The sequence below is a fragment of the Suncus etruscus genome, chromosome 6 (assembly GCF_024139225.1).
Source record: "Suncus etruscus isolate mSunEtr1 chromosome 6, mSunEtr1.pri.cur, whole genome shotgun sequence".
Classification (NCBI taxonomy): domain Eukaryota; kingdom Metazoa; phylum Chordata; class Mammalia; order Eulipotyphla; family Soricidae; genus Suncus; species Suncus etruscus.
In genome coordinates, this window is record NC_064853.1 from 44,395,637 (window position 1) to 44,422,771 (window position 27,135).

At 45.9% G+C, this 27,135-nt stretch overlaps 1 protein-coding gene across 1 annotated transcript in view; it reads right to left on the bottom strand.

The window, feature by feature from the left end:
• Positions 1 to 362: 362 nt before the first annotated feature.
• AZIN2 (antizyme inhibitor 2) overlaps positions 363 to 27,135 on the bottom strand; it is a 37,376-nt gene continuing 10,603 nt past the window's right edge. The window contains exons 4-10 of the mRNA XM_049774834.1: positions 24,170 to 24,342; positions 23,192 to 23,326; positions 22,460 to 22,625; positions 20,692 to 20,854; positions 19,630 to 19,742; positions 3,890 to 4,104; positions 363 to 840 (exon numbers count right to left, since the gene is read on the bottom strand). Coding sequence (XP_049630791.1) covers positions 702 to 840; positions 3,890 to 4,104; positions 19,630 to 19,742; positions 20,692 to 20,854; positions 22,460 to 22,625; positions 23,192 to 23,326; positions 24,170 to 24,342 — 1,104 coding nt within the window. The 3' untranslated portion in view covers positions 363 to 701. The remainder of the gene's footprint in view (positions 841 to 3,889; positions 4,105 to 19,629; positions 19,743 to 20,691; positions 20,855 to 22,459; positions 22,626 to 23,191; positions 23,327 to 24,169; positions 24,343 to 27,135) is intronic.

Genomic DNA, 27,135 nt, shown 5'->3' on the forward strand with positions numbered 1-27,135 from the left:
CTGCCTATCCCAATAGCCCACCCTGCCTGATGTCAAGACCTGGAAGGGGCCAGGGAAAAAGGAAAAGAAGAGGCAGAGACGTGGGATATCAATGGAAGAGACCCATCCTGCTGACTGCACTTCAGGCCTTACCCCAGTTGATTTATGAATGCAACACCTAGACTCCACTCGAGTATTTAAAAACCAAAATATTTGGGACTGAAGTGAAAGCACAGTGGGCAGAGCACTTGCCTGCACACAGCTGACCTGGGTTTGATCTCTGGCATTCTATATGGTCCCTTGAGCCTACTAGGAGTAAATTCTGAGTGCAGAGCCAAGAGTAACCTGAGTACTGCTCGGTGTGGCCCAATAACCAACCAAACAAAAAAAAACCTAAATATTTATTTGCTTCATATTTACAAAGGTAGGAAGGAGAACCAAGAAATCCCCAAGAACACCCCCTACACCTGGCTGACCAGGTTGCTTTCGCTGCAGAGGAGGCAGACACAAAATGGAAGGGACAGGATTTATGTTGCATACTTGAACTACAGTGAGTGTGAGACTGGTCCTATTTACAGGGCAGAAACACTACAGGCAGAGTGCAGGGGCGGCTGAGTGGGCACCAGAGTACTGGCCAGAGAGTGCCCTACTTGCCACCTGCCCCACCTCTCCCAGAAGCAGCTGAGCGGCCCCGCTGGGTTTCTGGGGGGAACGGAGAACGCTCACATAATGCTTGCTGGGGTGAAGACAGGGCCCACACACAAAGTGTCAGTGATCTCCCAGCCACAGGACAGAGGCTTGCATACGCCTTCAGCTCCCTCATCCTGTTCTGCCAGCAGCAGACGCCCTTGTAGCGCTTCCCTGAAAGTGAGAGAAAACAACACTGAGGCCTGCAGCAAGAGTTGGGGGCTCCTGAGGACCCCAGCTCTTGCCAGCCCACAGGCACAGGGGCAGCCCCCTGGTGTCTTTCCTCTTACCCCAACCTCCAGCCTAACATCTCTACAGGAAAGCATTCACATTTCTCCAGCATTGACTGTAGGCAAGTGAGACCAGAGCTCTTCTCTGCGTTCTCAGTGTTCTCCCCAACTCTTGCAGAGCAGCCTCATCACTCCACTTTTTGCAGTGTAGATGAGGAATCCCAGGAGAACCTGCCCAAGACCCCATCTCTAGGAAGTGGGGGAACGAAGATCCAATCAATTCTCACTCCAAAGCTCACTTTCTTTGTTCTTCCTTTAACACCCAGGACTATTTAAGGTTACTCCCAGCTCCCTTGAGAGCACCCGCAGATTGCTCTCCTCCTGAGTGCTCAGGCTGGCAGGCTGTGTCCATGGTGAACTTGGCAAACTGGTTCCCACATGGCTAAACCCTGCCTCATTTGCTCCCACCCTCCTCTCGAGCTGGAAGGTGCCTGACAGAGGCACCCCTCCACTGCCATTCGGAAGACCCCAGGGACCAGGGTCACTCATGCAGGTCCCTTTGCATCACTAACCTTCACCCACTGGGCAGATTGAAAGGTAGGGCGATGGGAGGGAGAACAGAGGGCAGAGTAAGGCCTGAGAAGAGGGAGAATATGCCAACTTATCTCATCTGCTTTCACCTCTTCCATTTAAGTACCCCTTCCCTTCCTGGATGTGGGCTTGAGCCTCAGCTGGCCCACTGAGAGCAAATCCTCAGGCCAAGCCCAGACAGATTTCCAGCTCTCCAGCTCAGAGATGCTCAAGACACACCCTGTCTGAATCTTAGGGTCCATGTTTTATTTCTTTCAACCCTTCCTGTGGTTCTCTGCTGCACTCATGGTAAAGTGTAAGGTGGACCTCAAGGTCTTCCCACACCTTCTCCAGCCAGGTGCAGCCACTGGCGCCTCTGTGAGTGAACTGGGTTCTTTTGAGACCTGCAGTTTTGGGCTCAGCCCTCCCTTTTCTTGGTTGCCTGGCTGCCATTTATCTAGCCATGCCCTGAGCCCCCTCCCCAATGTGTGTACAGGTCTGCCCTTGACCCAACCTCTCAGGAAGACATCACCCACTGTGCCTGTGTGTGTGTGCCCTCTACCCTCCCCAGAACCCCTCGCCGTGTGTGTGTGTGTGTGTGTGTGTGTGTGTGTGTGTGTGTGTGTGTGTGTGCCCTCAGTCCTCCCAGGAGCTATCACCACTGTGACTCTCTTTATGAGATGGGTGTGTGTGCCCACCCTCTGCCCTCATCCATTGTGCCCACGTGTTTGCCCTCAGCCCTCTCTGCCAATGTCTGCATGTCTGTACTCAGTTACTATGCTGGCTCAGATGCCCTGATATCTGTCCCACTGCTCCCAGGACACAGCACAGAGCCAGGCCTTGACCACTGCAGGACACTGTGAAAAAGCCCCTTTGAAAAGGGGTTTAGAGTTTGACAGGGTCATTTCAACACTGTGGGGTGCTTCCTTAATCCCATGCATTAAGAAATAAAGTGGAGCACAATTAGTAGGGTATTTGCCTTGCATGCAGAAGACCCAGATTTGATCTTGATCTCTGGCATTTCATATGGTCCACAGAACTTGCCAGGAACTGCCCATGACCTAAGCCTGTGCCTACTAAAGACAGTGCTGACTTGGGCTAGCAAAGGCTGTAGGGAGCTACTTGCTTCTATGTTTTGTGTTTCTGGGAGTTAAACCCAAGGCATGTGCTCTTCTCCTGAGTCACGTAGCTGGCCCCTGCTTGGTGAATACACTGTTTTTGTTAGTTTGCTTTTTAGGCCTGTATAAAACCCCTCTTAATACCAAATGGCTCTTTCAGCCTGGTCTGAAACCATGTAGGGAGCAGAGCTGAAAATCTTGCTGACTGAAGAAACACAATGTAAGTCTGAGACTGGGCTTCCTTGGTCTGGAGTTCTGTAGCTATGTTAACATGCGGTAGAGGTTCTTCACAAGCACACAGCACAGTTCCTAATGGGCCCTCCATCAATAACTCCAATAGAACCAGCCATCTTCTCACTCTAAAAGGGACTTCCTCACCTGGCCATGTAACCTCAAGCCGAGACCTTGCTGAGAAAGCACTGACTCTCAGGAGGTTCATTTGAGCCAGGGGGATCTGCCCTGTCCACACCAAAAGCTAGAAGAGTCCTAAGACCCAACACCAACTGTGTGTTGCTCCCTTGCTTCAAACCAGTCTATATCTCTGAGCTCCAGGCCTTTCCCTCAGCTTTCCTGGTGCTTCTGGGGCACAGTCCCACTTCCTCCCATACATACTTGGTCTTTCATAGAGGCACATGCTTCGGGCTTGCTCCCTATTTCTCCTGCCTGGACACCCTACCCTGTGCTTTGTCTCCTGCTGGAAAACTCTGCCTTCTGTGTTCCTCCTCAGGGGGGCCTCAGGGAATGTTCTGTGTCTGTTCTGAGATCTCTCACACACTCTCTCTCTGTGTGTCTCACACACACATTTGTCTTCCATGTATAAAGTTTGTGTGGTTTGAGTAAAACACACACACAAACACACACATTCACAGAGCCTCACGTACATAACTCACACAGTCTCTTTCTCACACACATACTCTCTGTCTCATACAAAAAGTTTCTCATACATACATAGTCTCTTTCTTACACAGATATACTTTACATTCTCACATAGTCTCTCTTTCACACACACACATACACTCACACTCCCCACTGACCATCCCCCCTCCATGCAGACCCTCACCATATGACCCCAAGGCCCTGACACACACTGCAGCCCTGTGTCTCCCAAGGCTCTGAATTCCTCAGGCAAGGCTCAGTCTCCTTCATGGCTTAGGCCAGGAGCTGGCCTCACTGGGACTCAGCAGCCGGCAGCAGCCTTTCAAACCAGACTCCTCAGAAGCCAATTGCCAGTCTCAGCTTACTTGCCTGGCTTCAGCCCAATAGCCCCTTCTCATCCTCCCTCACACACACAACATGGCCCCTTACCAAGTCACCCGGGACATTGCACAGGTGATGCGGCAGGGCTGAGTTCTCCCAAAGGAGGAGCCCATGCCCAGGGTGTAAGCGCCCATGTTCTCAAAGACCAGCCAGTCCCCTACGTGTAGTTGTGGCAGCCAAAGGCCCTCAGCTATGCAGTCACAGCCATCGACCACGGGGCCCCACAGGCTGCTGCTGAACAGGGGCTGCTCCATGGATGGTTTCTGTGGGAGAGAACGAGAACCACAGTCAGCTTTCTAGGGCCCAGGGCCCAGCCTTGGCAGCCTACCTCCCAGGGCTCCTGCAGACAGGAAGGATATAGACTCCTCTCTGCTTTCATAGCTTCTCCCACTTGGAGTCACAGTGCTGGCCTTAGACAGGCTCCACCACTTGCTGGTTCTAGGACCTTGATCAGGGTCTCTATTGACCGTGCTGCCAATTTTCAGATCCTGGAGGGGATGTGCACACTAACATGCCTCCCCCTTCCACCCACCCAGCTTCTGGCTCCTGTGACAGCCTCCCAGATACCCTCATTCTGTGCCAGGCCTACCCTAATCCCCTCAGCTCAGTCTGGTGAAGAAGTTGGGCCTCCTGCGGGATAGGGATGTGGCTCAGGGGTCCAGACTCTGGGTCCCCTCTCCAGCATCACACACACAAAAAAGAAGCTAGGTTTTGATACAAGCACAGGGTGAGATGGTCCAAGCCACAGGGATCTAGAGAATTATTCAGGCTCTTGGGGTCAGGGGACCTGCTCAAGGCCACCACCACCACCACCAATGATACAGAACTTTATGCTTTTCCATAAATCACTTCCAGCTTCATAAAGAACATCTGTTACATATCCCTTGTATACCACCAAGATATCATTGAGAGCTGTTACCTGGGAGGAGTCCTGTGGGGTCTGGAGAAGAGCTATGACTGACACAGCTGGCCAGAGACCACCAAAAGAGGCCCTGCACATTGCCAATTGTTGATCCCACCGTGCTCCACTTCCTCCAACTGCTCCGTATTCCCCAAGAGAATTCTTCTTTCCTTCCATTTCCATACAGCTGGAGAGTCCAACTTATAAACTCCAAACTGTCCTCTGAATCTCAGCAAATACTGCCCATGGGGGCCTCTCCTTTAGCTGCTGCTCCCAGGCTCTGTCTTTCAGCATTTCTCAGAACTGACTGGGAGAATCGCAGACAACCTGAGCTCTGGTCACCTTTCACTACAGGCTCATTCACCATTGTCTCTTCCACACCAGGCCAATGGGCACACAGTGGGTGTTTTAAATATCCAGGGACTGGGTCATATTAGGCCATGCTCAGGGGACCAGATTGCAGCAAAGAGACCAAACCAGATTCAGCCTCAGGCAAGGCAAGTGCTTTAACTCCTGCTGAGTACTTAGACAGTGAGTACTCTTAGTTATCTTAATAAATAAATAAATAAATAAATAAATAAATAAATAAATAAATAAATAAATAAATAAATAAATAAATAAATAAATGGGGGCCGGAGAGGTAAGGTGTCTGCCTTGCAAGTGCTAGCCAAGGAAGAATCGTGGTTCGATCCCCCAGCGTCCCATATGGTCCCCCCAAGCCAGGGGCAATTTCTGAGCACTTAGCCAGAAATTTTCAGGTGTGGCCCAAAAAAAAAAAACAAGAATGAAAGGAAGGAAGGAAGGAAGGAAGGAAGGAAGGAAGGAAGGAAGGAAGGAAGGAAGGAAGGAAGGAAGGAAGGAAGGAAGGAAGGAAGGAAGGAATGACAAATGGGGAAAATTTGAGAAAAATAAGAGAAAGGAGAAGAGAAGGAGGGGAGGAGGAAATAATGGAGGAAAAGAAGGAAAAAGGAAGGAAAAAACAAAGGAAAAAAAAGGAGGGAAGAAAGAAAAAAGGAAGGAAGGAAGGAAGGAAGGAAGGAAGGAAGGAAGGAAGGAAGGAAGGAAGGAAGGAAGGAAGAAAAGAAGGAAGGAAGGAAAGAAGGAAGACTCAAATGGTTAGTAGCATATTTCTCAACTTTTTGGGAACTGTGACCACCTTCCAAGCTTGCTTCCTTTTTGTGTTCCCAGTACTATGAGATGATCAATAGTTTTGTGCTATGAACCCTACCATTTACACAATTTTACCTGTTTTCCCCTTGAAGTACTAAACTAGGAGGAAACAGTGAAGAAAACCAATAGAGTCAGGGTCAGAGAGATAGCATGGATGTAAGGCATTTGCTTTGCATGCAGAAGGGCGGTGGTTCGAATACCGGCATCCCACATGGTCCCCCGAGCCTGTCAGAAGTAATTTCTGAGTGTAGACCCAGGAGTAACACCTGAGCGCTGTTGGGTGTGACCCAAAAACAAAACAAGAAAACCAATAGAGTAAAAGGAAAATGTGTTTGAATACCTTAGCCAGGAGCAAGACAGAGTAGAACTGAGGAAGCAAAAGTCAAGTTTCCATAAACGTGACTTTGACCAAATTAATAAGCCGTTAGTTTCTTTTGGGGGGGGGGGTTGGGCCACACCCGGTGGAGCTCAGGGGTTACTCCTGGCTATCTGCTCAGAAATAGCTCCCGGCAGGCATGGGGGACCATATGGGACGCTGGGATTCTAACCAACCACCTTGGGTCCTGGGTCGGCTGCTTGCAAGGCAAATGCCGCCCATGCTATTTCTCCAGCCTCAAGCCATTAGTTTCATTAACAAAGAAAAGCATAGGGGCTGGAGAAATAGTACAATGGTAGGGCATTTGCCTTGCATGCAGCGAATCCAGGATGAACCTGGGTTCAATTCACAGTATCCCTTGAGCCTACCAGGAGCGACTGCTGAGTGCAGAGCCTGGAGTATCCCTTGAGCACTGCCAAGTGTGGCACAAAAACAAAAGATAAAAGGAAAGAAAAAGAAAAACATATGCAGGGGCTGGAGTGGTGGCGCAAGTGGTAGGGCATCTGCCTTATCTGTGCTGGCTTAGGATGGACCACGGCTTGATCCCCTGGCATCCCATATGGTCCCCCAAATCCAGGAGTGATTTCTGCGCACAATGCCAGAAGTAACCCCTGAGCATTACCAGGTGTGGCCCAAAAATCAAAAAAAAGAAAAGAGACAAAAAAAAAAAAAAAAAAAGAAAAACATATGCAGATTATTAGAATCAAGAGTAGGAATTAGGGGCCTGAACAGCAGTATTCTTGCCTTGCACAGGACTGACTGGGTTCGACCACTGGCACCACTTAGTCTCCTGAGCATCACCAGGAGTGATTTGATTGCAGAGCCAGGAGTAAGCTCTGACTGTCGGATGTGACCCCAAGACAAAACAACCAATTTAAAAGAAAGAGTAGAAACTAGCTTATATTCCTGCACTCATTCTTTAGAAATTTATTGAGTACCTACTGTGTGCTAGGCACTAGTTTTGAGTGGGAATGCTGTGAACACACAGAACCAAAATCCCACCCTCTATCATTCCTGATCCCCCAGTTCACATTCTCAGAAGGGGAGATGGAAATTCATCCTTGTGCACACAACAGCCTGCTCCCATTTGCCAGCCCTCCTCAATGAGATCCATCTCAATGGCTCTGATTATTTCCCTTAGCACCAAACATAAAGAATGTGGAGATAACTTTTAAAGATTTAGGGGAGAAATACTGCATAAATGTATCCAGGAGGATCCTTAATAGGTTTCAACACATCCACAAGAAAGTAAAACAAAAAGGCACCCTAGAGTAATGATAAGTTATAGTTCTCCTACATCTTATAAGTGGTATAAATAAACACAGAAAGAAAGATCCAAAAATTTACCAGAAAAATAATGTAGGATTACCCTTTGCTACTTGGAGCCAGACTTGCTCCTGGCTCTGTGTTCAGGGATCACTTCTGGCAGGCTCAGGAACCATCTGAGGTTCCAGGACCAAACCTAGGTCAGCTGCTTGCAAAGCAAGTGCCTTACCCACTATACGATTTCTCCTGTCCCAACTCACTAACGTGATTTCTAGAGTAAATCCCATACTATATAAAATATACAAAGACTTTTATTTTTCAGGGGGCCATACCCGGCAGTGCCCAGGGGTTACTCCTGACTCTGCTCTCAGAAATTGCTCCTGGCAAACTCGGGAGACCATATGGGATGCTGGGAATCAAACCTGGATCCATCTAGAGACAGCTGCATGCAAGGCAAATGCCCTACTCTCCAGCCCCTACAAAGACTATTTTAAAAGGAAAAAATTGTATAAACAATGGCAGCACAGAAAAGGGTGAAGTGGGCTGGGGGAAGAGAAAATCAAAGCCTACAGTTACAATCTTGTGAATATACAGATCAAAAGCTGAAATGAAACCCTGGCTAACCAAATCCACATTCATACACAATGCAGCATCTTCAACAGTCAGATCACAGAGCTCAACAATGAAAGTCAGGGGCAACACATACCAGCAAGTCAACCACTAGTTTCATGATTGTGTGAAAACAGAGCTCTAGAATTCACATATAAATTCCCAGTATAAATTAAGCATTCAGTAGCCCTGCAGCAACCAAGAATGGATGCTAGAACCACAAACCAAACAAAACCTCACTTAGAGGAAACTACTAAAGAAACTGACTCTAGCTTAATACACAAACAGCCTTATTTCAGAACCAGAAGCAAGCCAACATCACAGGCTCACTTCATGGAGAGAGGTGAGAAGCAAGACTCAGAGAAATTAATTAATTTGCCTTCTTTACACTGCTAGTAGCCAGAAGAGCCAGGAAGAATCCATAGTTAGAAGCTAAGTCTGAGTCTTTCTATCAACACTCCTCCTTTATAGCATGAAAAATGCTTACAGTAGTTATTAGGTGAAAACCAACTGTTTGCCCACTCAAAAAATCTGAGGGGAAAGGAATGCTAATAAGAACAAATTGGTATATCTCAGCATGCATGCTAGTGTCACAGTTCCAAACTCTAGGGGAATATTTCTGCTCACAAAAGTAATGGAGGTATGACATTATTAATATATTGGATGAACCAGCCTGGCATATAAATAGCTCAGTGGTATAGAGCATATGTCTTATATGTTGATAAAATGATGAATTTCAGTGTATTCATACAGAGAATTCTATGTAGCTTCACCTTAAAAAATATATTTTTTTGGTTTTTGGGTCACACCTGGCAGCACTCAAGGGTTACTCCTGGCTCTATACTCAGAAGTCGCCCCTGGCAGGCACAGGGGACCATATGGGATGCCGAAATTCAAACCACCGTCCTTCTGCATGAAAGGCAAACGCTTTACCTCCATGCTATCTCTTCGGCCCCTAAAATTTTATACTCAGTACCCTGCTCACTCTAGTCTTTTTAATTCCACAATTTTTCTGGTCACCTAAAGATTTAGTAAGGGAGCCAGAGAGATAGTACAGTGGGTAAGGAACATGCAGCCAACCCAGATTTGATCCTCAGTATCTCATATATGGTCCACCGATCACACCAAGAATGATTCCTGAATGCAGATCCAGGAGTAACCCCTGAGTATTGCTGGGTGTGACCCAAAAACCTAAAAAGATATTTTATTTAAAGAAAATAATAAAACTTAATGAAAGAAGGCCAGAGCAATAGCACAGTGGTAGGACTTTGCCTTGCATGCGGCCAATATCTGACAGACCCTAGTTCGATTCCTGGTTTTCCATAAGGCCCCCCGAACCTGCCAGGAGCAATTTCTGAGTGCAGAGCCAAGAGTAACCCCTGAGCACACCTGGGTGTGGCCCAAAAACCAAACCAAACAAATAAACAAACTTAATGGAATAAATAAAATATATTAAGTTTATCTCACTGAGAAAATTTGATAAAGCAAAAAACAAATCATTTTTACCAATTTAATAAATAAATTGACTACTACTAATATCCCTAAATGTTAGAATATGATAAAAGTATAAACATATGCTTACCCATAAGCAACATTAATAAACAATGATATATTTCAACTTTTATTTATATGAAAGAAGATATAATAAAGAAAATATTCAGGTTAATAAATACTATCTGTGTGCATCCCATACCACTATAGAAATTGAGCCCAGGAGACAGCTTAAAGGCCTGAAGCACAGGCTTTGTTGTGAAGTACCAGCCTCCATTCTCAGCACGCTATGCCCCCCTAATCAACTCTCAGAGTCATCTCTGAGCACTGAGCCACGAGTAGCCCCTGAATCACCCACTGTGGCTCCAAAATATGCCCCTTCCCTAGGGTACCCAAAGATAATTCCAACCCTATATTTTGTTTTCTTTTACTTTTTTGTTTTGGGGGTCCACACCCAGTGATGTTCAGGGTTTACTTCTAGCTCTTTGCTTAAGGGTCACTCCTGGTAATGCTTGGGGGAGCGTTACAAACAAATCAAAAGCAAACAAAAGGGCCCAGAGAGATAGCACAGCGGCGTTTGCCTTGCAAGCAGCCGATCCAGGACCAAAGGTGGTTGGTTCGAATCCCGGTGTCCCATATGGTCCCCCGTGCCTGCCAGGAGCTATTGCTGAGCAGACAGCCAGGAGTAACCCCTGAGCACTGCCGGGTGTGGCCCAAACCCCCCCCCCAAAATAGTATGATAATAGTTATCATACTCCAAATTAATAGAGAAATAAAGTGAATTATAAAATAATATGATCTCTAATATTATGAGTGGAAATCCAGCATATTTTCTAAAAGGCTGAAGAGAGGGGCCCAGAGAGATCAATGGGCTGATCACATGAAAAACCAGATTTGATCCCTTGTTTTGCATGGTTCCCCAAGCAGAAAACAAAGAGCAACACCTGAGCACTACCAGGTATGGCCTCATTTTCCAAAAATAAGACTGAAAAGAAACCTATGGGTGGGTGATCATTTTCATCTTTGCTATCTATCCCTCTACTAGTTTTTTTCCTTTAAAAAAATCTAATGGGATTTTCAGGGAGGGACTTCAGAGCATAAAAGCCGGCTATCCTTTGCAAAAGCTGGCTCCCTGTGTGTGACACCAGGCGGGGAAAATCCGCGAAAGTACACCGGCCCAGTGGGGCTCAGCTGTGAAAGACTGTGAGTGTGACCTGTCTATGTCTGTCTACTGTCCTCTTGCGTGAAACTCTTGCGAGTGGGGCAAAAAGAGCCTCCAGAAACCTCGCTCGCCCAGACGCCATTTTCAGGGAGGGACTTCAGAGCATAAAAACCGGCTATCCTTTGCAAAAGCTGGCTCCCTGTGTGTGACACCAGGCGGGGAAAATCCGCGAAAGTACACCGGCCCAGTGGGGCTCAGCTGTGAAAGACTGTGAGTGTGACCTGTCTATGTCTGTCTACTGTCCTCTTGCGTGAAACTCTTGCGAGTGGGGCAAAAAGAGCCTCCAGAAACCTCGCTCGCCCAGACGCCATTTTCAGGGAGGGACTTCAGAGCATAAAAACCGGCTATCCTTTGCAAAAGCTGGCTCCCTGTGTGTGACACCAGGCGGGGAAAATCCGCGAAAGTACACCGGCCCAGTGGGGCTCAGCTGTGAAAGACTGTGAGTGTGACCTGTCTATGTTTGTCTACTGTCCTCTTGCGTGAAACTCTTGCGAGTGGGGCAAAAAGAGCCTCCAGAAACCTCGCTCGCCCAGACGCCATTTTCAGGGAGGGACTTCAGAGCATAAAAACCGGCTATCCTTTGCAAAAGCTGGCTCCCTGTGTGTGACACCAGGCGGGGAAAATCCGCGAAAGTACACCGGCCCAGTGGGGCTCAGCTGTGAAAGACTGTGAGTGTGACCTGTCTATGTCTGTCTACTGTCCTCTTGCGTGAAACTCTTGCGAGTGGGGCAAAAAGAGGCTCAGAGGAGCACGGCCGCTCCGCTTCGCTACGCGGCCGTGCACTCTTTCTAAGGAAAGAACTCCATTGCAACAAGAAGGAAAAATCACACTAAGAACGGCGCTATATCACAGAAGCAAACATTTCTCTCTGGACTGTCTTCTCTGTTACATGCTCGGGCCTAAGATTTGACCCAGTGTGAGGCTTCATCCACGGAGGACTCCCCTCCCTTAGAGGCAAGTCAGCCCATCCAGAAAGGGAGGAGCCAGAGGAGTGTGCTGCCTACATCATATAGACAATGAATACCACTACAACACGTAGAAAAACCCACAATACAAATGTGACAATGGGGAAACAGCGCAGGCCAGCATCAGACATAGAGAATGAAGATGACAATTCTGAGGACCAGATAATGACTGAACAACTAATCAACCTCTCAGATAAGGACTTTAGACTAGCAATATGGAAGGTGCTCAACAGACTCCAAGAAACCATGGATCGAGTTGAACAGAACACTAATAAGAACCAAGAAAATATGAAGGCAGAAATGACAAAACTCCAAACTGAAATAACATGTCAACTAACAGGCCTGAAAAACTCAGTAAACGAAGTGAATGACAAAATGGATAAGCTCTGGGACAGGGTATCAGAAGCTGAGAATAGACTTGGTGCTGTGGAAGATGAGATACATAACAATTCCATACAGCAGGAGAGATTGGACAAAAAACTTAAAGCAAATGAGCAGACAATGGAAAAATTAGTCAAAGAATGGGAACAGACGAAAATAGAAGTCTATGATAAGATCAACAGAAACAACTTAAGAATCATTGGAGTCCCAGAGACCCAGGAAGAAAATTTCCAGGAAGAATCAATGGTCAAGAACATCATTAAAGAGAAACTTCCAGAGCTAAAGAATATATGTGATCAAATCCTGCATGCCCGAAGAGTACCAACCAAAAGAGACCCCAGAAAAACCACCCCAAGACACATCCTAGTCACAATGACAAATCCCACAGATAGAGACAGAATTCTGAAAACAGCAAGATCAAAAGGGGAAATCATGTTCAAGCAAGCTTCCCTGAGATTTACAGCAGACCTGTCACCAGAAACGCTCAATGCCAGAAAGCAGTGGTGGGATATTGTGACAAGACTGAATGAAATGAATGCTTCACCCAGAATACTATACCCAGCAAAACTCACTTTCCGGTTTGATGGAAGAATACATGGTTTCACAGACAAAAAACAGCTCAGAAACTTCACAGACACAAAACCAGTCTTAAGAGAAAAACTGAAAGACCTAATCTAAGACAAGACTACCCAAAAGACACACCAAATTTTGAAATAAAGATGGCGTTAAATCCCAGGACAATTCTTTCTCTCAACGTCAATGGACTAAATGCACCAGTTAAGAGACACAGAGTGGCTAAATGGATCAAAAAACTCAATCCAACCTTCTGCTGCCTACAAGAAACGCACCTGAATAGTCAGAACAAACATAGACTCAAAATAAAAGGCTGGAGAAAAGTTATCCAAGCAAACAACACCCATAAAAAAGCTGGAGTGGCCATACTAATATCAGATAATGCAAACTTTATACTCAGGAAGGTTGTAAGGGACAAAGACGGACATTTTATATTAATCAAGGGGTACGTAGAGCAGGAAGAATTCACTCTCCTAAACATATATGCACCGAATGAGGGGCCAGCAAAATATTTAATACAACTGCTGACAAATCTGAAAAATAATATCAACAACAACACAATAATTGTGGGGGACCTAAACACGGCTTTGTCAACACTGGACAGGTCAACCAGACTGAAACCCAACAAGAATATACTAGACCTGAGGAGAGAAATGGAAGAAAGAGGCCTAGTGGATATATATAGGACACTCCATCCCCAGAAACCTGGATACACATTCTTCTCCAATGTACATGGGACATTCTCCAGGATAGACTACATGCTGGCACATAAAACATACCTCCATAAGATCAAGAGGATAGAAATTTTGCAGACTACCTTCGCTGACCACAAGGCTCTGAAATTATTTGTGAACTCCAAAGGGACTCAGAAGAAACACTTTAACACCTGGAAGTTAAACAGCCTCATGCTCAATAACCAGTGGGTCCGAGATGAAATCAAGGAGGAAATAAAAAGGTTCCTGGAAACAAATGACAATAAAGACACAAACTCTCAGAACTTATGGGACACAGCAAAAGCAGTACTGAGAGGAAAATTTATAGCTTTGCAAGCACACATCAGGAAGGAAGAAGGAGCTTACCTGAGTAGCTTAATGACACAGCTAATAGAACTAGAAAATGCTCAACAAAAGGACCCAAGAACAGGAAGACAGAAGGAAATAACAAAGCTGAGAGCAGAAATCAACGAAGTGGAAACTCAAAAAACAATCCGAAAGATCAACGAAAGCAGAAGTTGGTTCTTTGAAAAACTAAACAAGATTGATAGACCACTGGCAAACCTAACAAAGAAAGAGAGAGAGAGAAACTTGATAACTCGTATCAGGAATGAAAAAGGAGAGATCACTACTGATATGACAGAGATTCAAAGGGTAATCAGAAACTACTTTGAAAAACTCTACGCCACTAAAAATGAGAACCTGGAAGAAATGGATAAATTCTTGGACTCTTATAATCTTCCACGGTTGAAGGAAGAGGATGTAGCATATCTAAACACCCCCATCACCATTGATGAAATTAAAACAGTAATCAAATGTCTGCCGAAAAACAAAAGCCCAGGTCCAGATGGATTCACTAATGAATTCTATCAAACTTTCCAAGAGGAACTACTGCCAATCTTGGCAAGACTCTTTCATGAAATTGAACAAACAGAAACACTTCCAAATAGCTTTTATGAAGCCAACATCACCTTGATACCTAAACCAGACAGAGACGCTACCAAAAAAGAAAATTACAGACCAATATCACTGATGAATGCAGATGCAAAGATCCTCAACAAAATCCTGGCAAATAGGATTCAATGCCTCATTAAGAAGATCATCCACTACGATCAAGTAGGTTTCATCCCAGGAATGCAAGGCTGGTTTAACATCCGTAAATCTATCAACATAATACACAACATCAATAACAAGAAAAATAAAAACCACATGATCATATCAATAGATGCAGAGAAAGCATTTGATAAGGTCCAACACCCATTCTTGATCAAAACTCTCAGCAAGATGGGAATGGAGGGAACCTTTCTCAATATAGTGAAGGCCATCTACCACAAGCCAGTGGCAAATATTATCCTCAATGGAGAAAAACTGAAAGCCTTCCCTCTAAATTCTGGCACAAGACAAGGCTGTCCTCTCTCACCACTCCTATTCAACATAGCACTGGAAGTACTTGCTATAGCGATTAGGCAAGAAAAGGATATCAAGGGAATCCAGATAGGAAAGGAAGAAGTCAAGCTCTCACTGTTTGCAGATGACATGATACTCTACTTAGAAAACCCTAAAGACTCTATCAAAAAGCTTCTAGAAACAATAGACTCATATAGCAAGGTGGCAGGCTACAAAATTAACACACAAAAATCAATGGCCTTTCTATACACCAACAGTAATAAAGAAGAAATGGACATTAAGAAAACAACCCCATTCACAATAGTACCACACAAACTCAAATATCTTGGAATCAACTTGACTAAATATGTGAAGGACCTATACAAAGAAAACTATAAAACTCTGCTCCAAGAAATAAGAGAGGACACACGGAAATGGAAACACATACCCTGCTCATGGATTGGCAGGATTAACATCATCAAAATGTCAATACTCCCCAAGGCATTATACAGATTTAATGCCATCCCTCTAAAGATACCCATGACATTCTTCAAAGAAGTGGATCAGACACTTTTGAAATTCATTTGGAACAATAAACACCCTCGAATAGCTAAAGCAATCATTGGGAAAAAGAATATGGGAGGAATTACTTTTCCCAACTTTAAACTGTACTACAAAGCAACAGTTATCAAAACAGCATGGTATTGGAATAAGGATAGGTCCTCAGATCAGTGGAATAGGCTTGAATACTCAGAAAATGTTCCCCAGAGATACAACCATCTAATTTTTGATAAAGGAGCAGGAAATCCTAAATGGAGCAGGGAAAGCCTCTTCAACAAGTGGTGTTGGCACAATTGGATAGCCACTTGCAAAAAATTAAACTTAGACCCCCAGCTAACATCATGTACAAAGGTAAAATCCAAATGGATTAAAGACCTCGATATCAGCCCCAAAACCATAAGATATATAGAACAGCACATAGGCAAAACACTACAGGACATTACAGGCATCTTCAAGGAGGAAACTGCACTCTCCAAGCAAGTGAAAGCAGAGATTAACAGATGGGAATATATTAAGCTGAGAAGCTTCTGCACCTCAAAGGAAATAGTGCCCAGGATACAAGAGCCACCCACTGAGTGGGAGAAACTATTCACCCAATACCCATCAGATAAGGGGCTAATCTCCAAAATATACAAGGCACTGACAGAACTTTACAAGAAAAAAACATCTAACCCCATCAAAAAATGGGGAGAAGAAATGAACAGACACTTTGACAAAGAAGAAATACGCATGGCCAAAAGACACATGAAAAAATGTTCCACATCACTAATCATCAGGGAGATGCAAATCAAAACAACGATGAGATACCACCTCACACCCCAGAGAATGGCACACATCACAAAGAATGAGAATAAACAGTGTTGGCGGGGATGTGGAGAGAAAGGAACTCTTATCCACTGCTGGTGGGAATGCTGTCTAGTTCAACCTTTATGGAAAGCGATATGGAGATTCCTCCAAAAACTGGAAATCGAGCTCCCATACGATCCAGCTATACCACTCCTAGGAATATACCCTAGGAACACAAAAATACAATACAAAAACCCCTTCCTTACACCTATATTCATTGCAGCTCTATTTACCATAGCAAGACTCTGGAAACAACCAAGATGCCCTTCAACAGATGAATGGCTAAAGAAACTGTGGTACATATACACAATGGAATATTATGCAGCTGTCAGGAGAGATGAAGTCATGAAATTTTCCTATACATGGATGTACATGGAATCTATTATGCTGAGTGAAATAAGTCAGAGAGAGAGAGAAAAACGCAGAATGGTCTCACTCATCTATGGGTTTTAAGAAAAATGAAAGACACCCTTGTAATAATAATTTTCAGACACAAAAGAGAAAAGAGCTGGAAGTTCCAGCTCACCTCAGGAAGCTCACCACAAAGAGTGATGAGTTTAGTTAGAGAAATAACTACATTTTGAACTGTCCTAATATTGAGAATGTATGAGGGAAATGTAGAGCCTGTTTAGGGTACAGGCGGGGGTTGGGTGGGGAGGAGGGTGATTTGGGACTTGGGTGATGGGAATGTTGCACTGGTGATGGGTGGTGTTCCTTTTATGACTGAAACCCAAACACAATCATGTATGTAATCAAGGTGTTTAAATAAAAAAAAAAAAAAAATCTAATGGGAGGGCTCGAGAGATAGCATGAAGGTAGGGTGTTTGCCTTGCATGCAGAAGGATGGTGGTTCGAATCCCGGCATCCCATATGGTCCCCCGAGCCTCCCAGGAGCAATTTCTGAGTGGAGAGCCAGGAGAAAACCCTGAGCGTTGCTGGGTGTAACTCAAAAATCAAAAAAAAAGAAAAAAGATAAAACAGGACAGGGCCGGAGAGATAGCATGGAGGTAAGGCATTTGCCTTTCATGCAGGAGGTCATCGGTTTGAATCCTGTCTCACATGGTCCCCCATGCCTGCCAGGAGCAATTTCTGAGCCTGGAGCCAGAAATAACCCCTGAGCACTGCCGGGTGTGACCCAAAAACCACCACCACCACAACAACAACAACAAAAAAAAAACACAGGACAAACAAAACAAAAACAAAACAAACAAAAAAAAATGAGAACAGTCAAGAAACCCAAACCAGAAACTACTTAAAAAGGTTTGTGTTTCTTCTTCCTTTTTTTTTTTTTTTTTGCAAAGGCACAGTAAATATTGGGGAAATTAGAATGGGAATTCCCTTGGCCTTAGAGATACAAGTTTTTCTGTCCTTGAAGCATGCTGCCATGGGAACAACTACAGGTTTTATATATGCTCATTTTTACATCCCAAGGTCTTTTTATGGTAACAGGAAACTCCTAGTTGTTTGTTTGTTTTTGATTTTTATTTTCTTTTCTCTTATCTTTTTTTTTTTTTTTTTTGGTTTTTCGGGCCACACACATTTAATGCTCAGGGGTTACTCCTGGCTAAGGCTCAGAAATTGCCCCTGGCTTGGAGGGACCATATGGGACGCCGGGGGATCGAACCACGGTCCTGATCCTTGGCTAGCGCTTGCAAGGCAGACACCTTACCTCTAGCGCCACCTCGCCGGCCCCACTCTCTTATCTTTTTTTTATAACTCCAGAAGAACCACATCACTGGTATCATCTTGTTCAGCCTCATAATTTGAGGGGGAAAAATGGGTGGTACCAGGACTAGACAGTCGAATGAACATTTAGTGGAAATAAAAAATTATCAGACTTGAACATCAAATTCAAAGTCAATGACAACAGAATCAACACCCAATCCACAACAACTAGTACAAGTGGAACCAGTTACACTAGCATTATTTGGGGGGGGGGGGCAAAGGAGGGAGACATGGGATGCATGCTGGGAACAGGAGTGGAAGGAGAACAACACTGGTGGTGAGAATGCCCCTCATTCATTGTCACTAAGTGCCTTAAATATTATTGTGATAGACTTGTAATTCACTTTGACCACAATAAAAATTAAAAAAAAGAAATTATATTGTCAAGGAAAATGTAAAAAAAAAAAAAGTTATACCAAACTAAAAAAAAAAAAAATCTGATGGGATGGGAGGAGGAGGAGGCAGGAGAGATAATATAGCAAGTAAGGCACTCACCTTGCACATGGCCGACCTGGGTTCTATCCCCAGTATCCCATATCCCTGAGCACAGCCAGGAGTAATTTTTATAATACTTATAGTGCTACACTCTAAATAATTCCTGAGCATTGCTGGGTGTGGCCCAAAAACAAAACAAAAAAAATCAGATTAAAAAACAGAGAGATGTTACAGCAGGTAGGGTGCTTGCCTTGAATAAGCCCAACCCAGATTTGATCACCAGCACCCTATATGGTCCCCTGAACCCTGCCAGGAGTGATCCCTGCCTGAGTGCAGAGCCAGGAGTACAGCCCAATAAAGTCCAAAACAAAAACAATAAAAATCAGTTTAAAACATCAAATTATTGGAGCCAGAGAGACAGCACAGTGGGTAGGGCGTTTGCCTTGCACACGGGCAACCTGGGTTTGACTCCCAGCATCCCGTATGATCCCTTGAGCCTGCCGGGATTATTCCTGAATTACTGATTACTTCTGAACACAGACACTCCTGAGTGCTACCAGAAAATAAGTAAATAAAATAAAATGCCAAATACCAAAGCTGAAGAGAGAGTACAGTGAGTAGGTTATTATCCTCAAATGTAGTTAACTAGGATTTGACTCCTGGAACCCCAAATGGTCCCTGAGCCCTGTCAGGAATGATTCCAGAGCACAGAGCCAGAAGTAAGCCCTGAGCACCACTGGGTGTGGCCTCAAAAACAAAAAATATTTCAACTTAAAATTAAAAACACCAAAACCCTTTTTTAAATGCACATACACACCCAACTGAAAATGCACCTACTGACACTCCATTCAGGAGTTGACCACTCCTCAACTTGGGGAGGGTTATCATTTGTCTTCCTTTACTTTGTTTTGTTTGGGGGCCACACCTGGTGGTGCTCAGGATTTACAATTGGTTCTCTGCTCAGGGATCACTCCTAGCAGTGCTCAGGGGACCATATGTGATGTTGAGACTCAAACCCGGGTCGGGCAAGTGCAGGGCAAAGGCCCTGCCCACAGTACTATTGCTCTGGCAACTCTTCCTTTGCTTTCTGGGGCGAGATCTCTCCTCTCATAATCCTAAGTAAAACCATTTGCTTAAAAACGGAAACAGGGCATGCCTGCAGGCTCACCTTCTGCAGGATTGGGCTAGGACAGATGTTGTCAAACAGGACTGAGTTGAAGCTTCCGTAAATGCCCTCAGGGAGATAGTACACCATGGTCTTGAGGGTGGAGCCGGTTTCCTCTGCAGGGAGGGGAGGGGTCAAGTAGGTTTTTGGGCTGTCCCTTCCTTGTTCCAGCCTGGGTCTTGCCCTGTTAGCAAACTCTTTGAGGCAGGCCAGCCTGAACTTGACTCCCAGCTCAGAAACTGTGTGACCCTGGGCTAGTGATTAAGTCTCTCATGTCCGCATTCTGCCTGCCATAAATGATTTGTAACATGTGTCAAGAAGAGGAAGACTAAGGAACTGTGCTTTGGGGAGGAGACAGGCATTCAGACATGGCTTTCCTGCTCACTAGCTATTAAGCCACTCACTTGCATATCATTGGTTTTCAGCAGCTTCATCTATCTGATGAGATTAGTATAGTGACTATTCTCCCTAAGGTTGATTTGATAGCAATCTTGATCAAATAAGAGCATGGATAGGAAACAAAGATGCTACTTAGGTCTTGGGAGCAAAGGAATTTGACTTTTGCAAACACACCTGATTAAATTTCAGATTCATAATACAGCTGGGCCTGAGTCTAGCAAGCTGTCCTTCCAGTCAGCTCGGTATGAATCTAGGACATTATCTAACCTCTGTGAGCGTCAATTTGCTCATCTGTAGCACAGGATTAATAACCAGCCAGCTAATCCAGGTACAGCACCAAGCACAGTACACAGCATCCCACTCACACTGAACCCTTTATAACCATGACAGCCCTCTCTACACCCACCCTACCTCCAAAGAGCATGGTCTCCACAAAGAGCAATGCTCTCACCAGGTTTATCACTTTGCATCCTTCTTTGAGCCCTTCTATTCCAGGGAAATGGGCCAGGAGGAGCATCCTTGGACCCATTAAATTTCCCTTAGTATGGACCTAAGTGAGGACCCATTCACCAGACCCCACTCAAGCTCCAAACCAGATCCACCTCAGCTACTTTCTGCCCTGAGCTTCAGGGAAGAATGGAGTTTTATGGCCCACTTGGTACCTACCCTCCCGGCCAAGTTGGTCCAGAAGAACTTCCTTCCCAGCCATGATGCTGACGGCCAAGGTAAAGGCAGAGGTCACATAGTACCGCCCCAGCTTGGCAAGGATGTCCACACCACAGCCCTCTGGGAAGTACAAGTCCAAGGCTGAGCTGATCACAGAAGCAATCTGATGATGATAGGTAGATGAGAGACAATCATATCAGGGTCTTATATTGAAGACAACTTAAAGTCTATTTCTTGACAGCATCTTTGATTTTAGGAAGAACTTGGCAGCTGCTAAGGCTCCTGCTGGTAACTGCAAATAGGACAAGAAAGTAGGCAAGAGGCAGGGCTGGATACCTCAGCCTCTTGGGATTTTTTCTCCTCGATGCCCTCAAATGCTTGGTAGTCAGATTCCAGATGTACTGGTGTGAATTTTGTCAGAAATAGCCAATTTGTTAAATAATAGAGTTTTACAGAAAGTACAGAGAAGTAAAAGGATCACAGCCACCCTTAATTCTATCACCCAGATTAAACTAATCAATGTTAATTTTTTGTTTTCTTATGTTTTGGTTTTGGGGGTTGGTTTTGGTTTCTGGGTCACATCTGGCTGTGCTCAGGGCTGAGGCATCACTCCTGGAGGGATTTGAGGGATCATATGGGGTGTCAGGGATCAAATTTAGGTCAAGCACCTACAAAGCAAACACCCTACCAGTTCACATTTCAAAAATATTTTAGGGGCCGGAGAGATAGCATGGAGGTAAGGCGTTTGCCTTTCATGCAGGAGGTCATCGGTTCGAATCCTGGCGTCCCATATGGTCCCCTGTGCCTGCCAGGAGCAATTTCTGAGCCTGGAGCCAGGAGTAACCCCTGAGCACTGCCGGGTGTGACCCAAAAACCAAAAACAAAAAAACAAAACAAAAAAAAATATTTTAATTATATTTTTTGGGGTCACACCTGGCAGCGCTCAGGGGTTACTACTGGCAAGTTCAGGGGACCATATGGGATTCTGGGATTCAAACCACCGTCCTCCTGCAAGCAAGGCAAGTGCTCTACCTCCATGCTATCTCTCCGGCCCCCGATATTTTAATTATTTTATACAAATATTTTTATGATAGACTTGCTGAAGAATATACATATTAACTATGTGTTTGTAAACCTGTCTTATTCCATAGGCCTAAATTTTTTCAGTCATGCCCCACTTCGAATGTTTTCATCAACATCAGCAACCCCCAAATCTGATGGACCAGGTATGTGCCCTGAACTTTTTGTCATGAACAAGGCCACAAAGCTCATTGGAGGCTAATTCTTTGCAGCCAGATCCATGTTTTCTCAGGGTCAAGTCCTGGATGGGGCAAATCCTAGGCAGAGGTATATCCTATGAAGAAGCGACCTCTAGTGGTTGGAGTGAGGATAGTGATGGCACCTTTTTCTTGCTCTCAGTTCACAGGTGGGAAACTCGAAAGGGAGAGGTTAAGCGGTTGGTTTTCCTCCCCTTGCCCTTCCCATTTGATTTCTCATGAGCCCACCTGAGAGTAATTGGGGAATACCACTCCCTGAAATACTTATGACTTATATGATATGCAAATACATGTTGGTTAAAACTTAACTATGTACCTGGCCTGGGGTGACCTCTGTTGATTTGCTCTACTGAAACAAACATAAGGTTGTAAGAAGTGAGAAAAATCCAAGAAGAGGTTGTAGGCACCATGGACTGGTGTAACAATTGCTGTGACACACTGCCTCCCTAGCCACACCCCCCAGCCCTCTGTGCTGCTCAGTCACAGGTTACCTCTTCGAATCTCATTTTAGGGCCCTCCACTCCAGGGAAGCCGCCACCAAGATCCAGGATGTGCATCCTGTGGCCCAGCTCGGTGCCCATTTCAAACACAAGCCGGGCATCTGCGATGGACTGGGCGTAGGCCTGGGGGTCGGGGCAGTCACTTCCAACGTGGAAACTAGGAGGGAGGAAGAGTTTTGTCTTATAGGAAGGGTTCTGGGGTGCCTCCCAGAAGACAGGCCCATTTCACTAATGCCACAACTGAGAAAGAAGTGGCTAGGAGGCAAGATGCCATTGCCCTTTGGAACATGATGCTCCAGCCACCCCCAAGGACCTCAGATCTGAGCCAACACTGTGGCCTGCCTGGGTTTCCATTTCCCATCAATAGAAACGGCAGGAGATCTGGCAGGTTGTAGGATTCTGCACATGATACATTTTGCACAGTGCCTGGCGCCTGCACTAAGTCCAGAACAAACGAAAATACTATCTAGAGGTGCCGATGATTCTTTCTCCCCTAGCCCTGCAGAAGAGGAAAAGCATATGTGTGACTGTCTGCCTTTGCCCTATAGCTGGCAGAGCCAGGTCTCCTGGAACCTCTGGGGATGAGACTATCTGGGTACCATGCACTGAGCGACCCACACTTTCCTTCCAAAGAAGCCTCTCTGGCTGTAAGGTGCAGGCCCTCCTGGAAGCCTCTGCATGGGGTAGATTCATTCCTGGGGCAGGGGGATTCCTGGAACTCACCTCACACCCACCACCTCCACATGGCTCTTCTTGGCATTCTCAAGTAGGAGTCTGCAGGATTTCAGGGACGCACCAAACTTGAGGCTCAGGCGGCTCAGGGAGTGGGAGTCAGTGGTGGCGATACTCAGCACCAGCCTGAGGAGACATGGGGGCACCCCTGCGGGTAACCTCCCATTGCTGCCCCCTACACCACACACACACACACACACACACACACACACACACACACACACACACACACACACACGCAAGTTTTCTGAGTCTCAGTTAAGCTCCTAAGTGGTTCAAAGCTGCCCAGCCCCCCGTGAGCCCACAGTGCTTACTGGTCTTCTATCAGAGCCAGTCCCTCAACTCTGCCCTGATCTCCCACCACCACCTCCCATCCTTTCGAAGCCCCCATTCGTCCCAGTCAGCCTCCACGCCAACCAGTTTTTCTCCTAGGAGGGGAAGCAAACTTCAAATATAAGTGCCCTAATAGTCCAGATGAACTGAAAGGGGCTTTGGGTGAACCAGAATGACCCCCCCCTTAACCCCAGACTCCTCCCTGGACACCCCCAGCATCAAGTAACCTGTGAAAGCCAGAGCCTGGGCCAATCTTGGCCCTTTTCCAAGGACATATATGTTGGTCCTCGGCCTGGCCTGGTCCCTCACTGGATGTTCCATCCACAGCACAAGTCTTCTCAGCCACCCAACCTGCACTTGCCATTTATACTGACCCACTGACCATTGTGTCTGCCTGAACCCCATTGAGGCCATGTGCTGTTCTCTGCCTGTGTTGGACCTACTCACTTTGTTCAGGTCAGGCCCTGGCCTCCAGGCCTCAGTCCTTGAGGGCCCTATGCAACCTCCTGTCCTCATGGCTGGCTGTCAGGCAGGGTCTACTGCTCTAGATGGGCTCCTCTCCATTGTTCTATGCCCCCCAAACTCCCGCACCCACACACAAGCCCAACCTCCCCTCATGAGGGTTCCTTAGCTTACTTGGCACTGGGATGGCTCTTTACCACCTTTGCCAGTTCCAGAGCATTGTCGAAGTTCAGCAGCTGGACCCCATGCTTTGCAGCGTACTTGATCTGTGCGATTTGCTTACAGGGGTTGGCGTAGATGATCTTACTGGTGGGGATGCCCATGCGCTGGACCAACTCCATCTCTGCCTGCGGGGTCCCAAAGGTGGTGGTGAGGAGGCATCAGGGTCTACTGGGCCCTTACAGGGCAAGGAAGCACAGAGAAGAGCAATATCGCAGCTGGCCCTGGGGAGGGCTGTACATAGTGGGATTCAGGGTTCTAGAGGTGAATCAAAGGGCTAGAGCACATATTTTGCCTGTCAAAGCCCTGGCATCACCAGAAACTGAAAGTACTCCTGAGTCCCTCCAGTTGTGGCCTCAAAACAAAAATAAAACCAAAATAGAAGTGGAATTTACTTTTACTTTATGCTTTGTTTGGGGCCCTGGCCAAACTCAGGGCTTACTTCTAGCAGTGCTCAGTGCTCAGGGTGCTGGAGATTGAATTTGGGTCAGCTGCATACAGGTAGTTGCCCTACCTGTTGTTCTACTCGTGGGGTCCTGGGATTCACTTTGAGACAAGAGATCCTTAAACCCAGGATGAAACAGGCAGGGCTGCAACATAGCAGTACTAGGATGTGGGGCTGCCACAGAGCTTTATTTTTTAGTGCAAGGCCTAATCAGCCTATTAGTGATGACAAGTGTTTTCTAGAAGAATAAACTTTTCTTTTTGAGAGGAGGATTTTTTTCTTTCTTTTTTTGGTTTCCCACAGGGGAACTCAAGGGCCTTGAAGGGACTCATAGGCCCCTCCTGGCAATTCTAGTGAACTAGGTTCAAAATGAGAGACCAAGAACACATGTTCCTTAGAACCTTGAAACTATCCTGATGGTGTTCAGAAGCCTCCAGAGTCAGTCCAATGGTGACCAGGGGCCACCAGAGCTGCCCACCATGCTCAGGGACCCATGTGCTGCTGAATCACTTTCAAACTCCCATAAAGCACTTTGTGAGCTCACAGAGGTCCTGAAAACAGGGAACTCACACACATCACTGTAGACTGAAATAGTCACACCTTGATGTCATGTGTCATCATTCACAGAAGTTGGGGACTTCATGACAGACTCATCCTACATTCTACATCCTACATTCTACTCTGCATTCTTTTGTTTTTTTGGGGGATCACACTTGGGAGGTGCTAGGGCTTACTCCTGGTTTTGTGCTCAGGGATTAGGTCAGGGAGTGTTAGAAATAAAAATTTCTGGGCTGGCTGTGAGCAAGGTACACACCTGACCTGCTGTCCTACTCTTTGCATTGCTTTCATATCCATTCTCATTTTTTTTTGTTTTAGGGTCACACTCGGCAGTGCTCGGGGTTACTCCTGGCTCTGTGCTCAGAAATTGCTCCTGACAGGCTGGGGGGTGGGGGGACCACATGGGATGCTGGGATTCGAACCACCATCTGTCCTGGATCGGCTATATCCATTCTCATTTAATTCAGTAGTAATTTATGAGACAGGAAACAGAGGTGTGTGATGTACTCAAGTTCACACAGCTTAACTGCATCCAAAACTCTGGAGACCCTACAGTCTAAAAGGAGAGCCCTAGAGAGTATCTGAATATGCAACCTGCATTAAGCCCTTCAGTCAAATGTAAGGACATTGCAATCTAATGTGACCCTCCTCCCCAGTGCAGAAATAACAGAGAGGGGAATGTACAGAAAAGTTTTTGTTTTGTTTAAAAAAAATGTAACATTACCCCCCCAAAGTCACTCCGCTCCTAAGTGACCCACCTGGCACTTTAAGAAAAAGATCTTACATAGACCTGAGAAGGCCTCTACATAGAGCTGAGAAGTATTCCCTGAGCATAAAAAAACTTCCAAGGCAGCCAAAAACAAATAGGGGTAATGAAGTAGGAGGATTCAGGCTAGAGGGAATCAGGAAGACTGAGGGAAGGAGAAGGGAGAAAAGCAAGAAGGGGGGGCCGGAGAGATAGCAAAGTGGTGTTTGCCTTGCAAGCAGCTGATCCAGGACCAAAGGTGGTTGGTTCGAATCCCGGTGTCCCATATGGTCCCCTGTACCTGCCAGGAGCCATTTCTGAGCAGACAGCCAGGAGTAACCCCTGAGCACCGCCAGTGTGACCCAAAAACTAAAAAAAGAAAAGCAAGAAGAAAAAAAGCTGACTTTAGAGAGGAGAAAGGCAAGATCTGACTGGAGAGTCTGAAATTAAAATGAGGCCTTGAGGTAGAAGCCGTGGTGCAAGCGGTGGGGCGTTTGTCTTGCACACATTAACCTAGGATGGACCTCGGTTTGATCCCCTGGCATCCCATATGGTCCCCCAAGCCAGGAGTGATTTCTGAGCGCATAGCCAGGAGTAACCCCTGAGCGTCACCAGGTGTGGCCCAAAAACCATAAATAAATAAATAAATAAATAAATAAATAAATAAATAAATAAATAAATAAATAAATAAAAATAAAATGAGGCCTTAGCCAGGCTGAGTGGAGGGAAAAATGTTTCCATAGTGGAGGGAACAGAAGAATGTTTCTGGTAGAGGAATGGCTAGAACCAAGACTCTAAGAGAAGCAGGTGTTGGGCTTAGTCAAGGATGCAGGAATGTGAGTGAGCAGTAGGGGACGATGAGGCCATGAGGCCGGAGCCAGGCAAAGCAGAGTCAACTGGGAGGGAAATCAGGGAATTTACATTGCTTCTTGGGATGACAGGAAATGGCCTCGGTTTTGGGGAAGGAGTCTGACAGATCTGATTTGCATGAACATTAATCACCCAGGGGAGCTTCCAGGGGAAGGCCAGGAGGCCTGGGAGGCCAGGGAGAATATTTGTGGCTGGGGAGGAGGACTGCTGGGGCTCTTCACCATGAGAAGGGGAGGATGCCAGCGTGACTGAACAGACCCAGTTCCCTGCAGCCCTTGGTCAGCATCCGGTCAGGCAGATCTG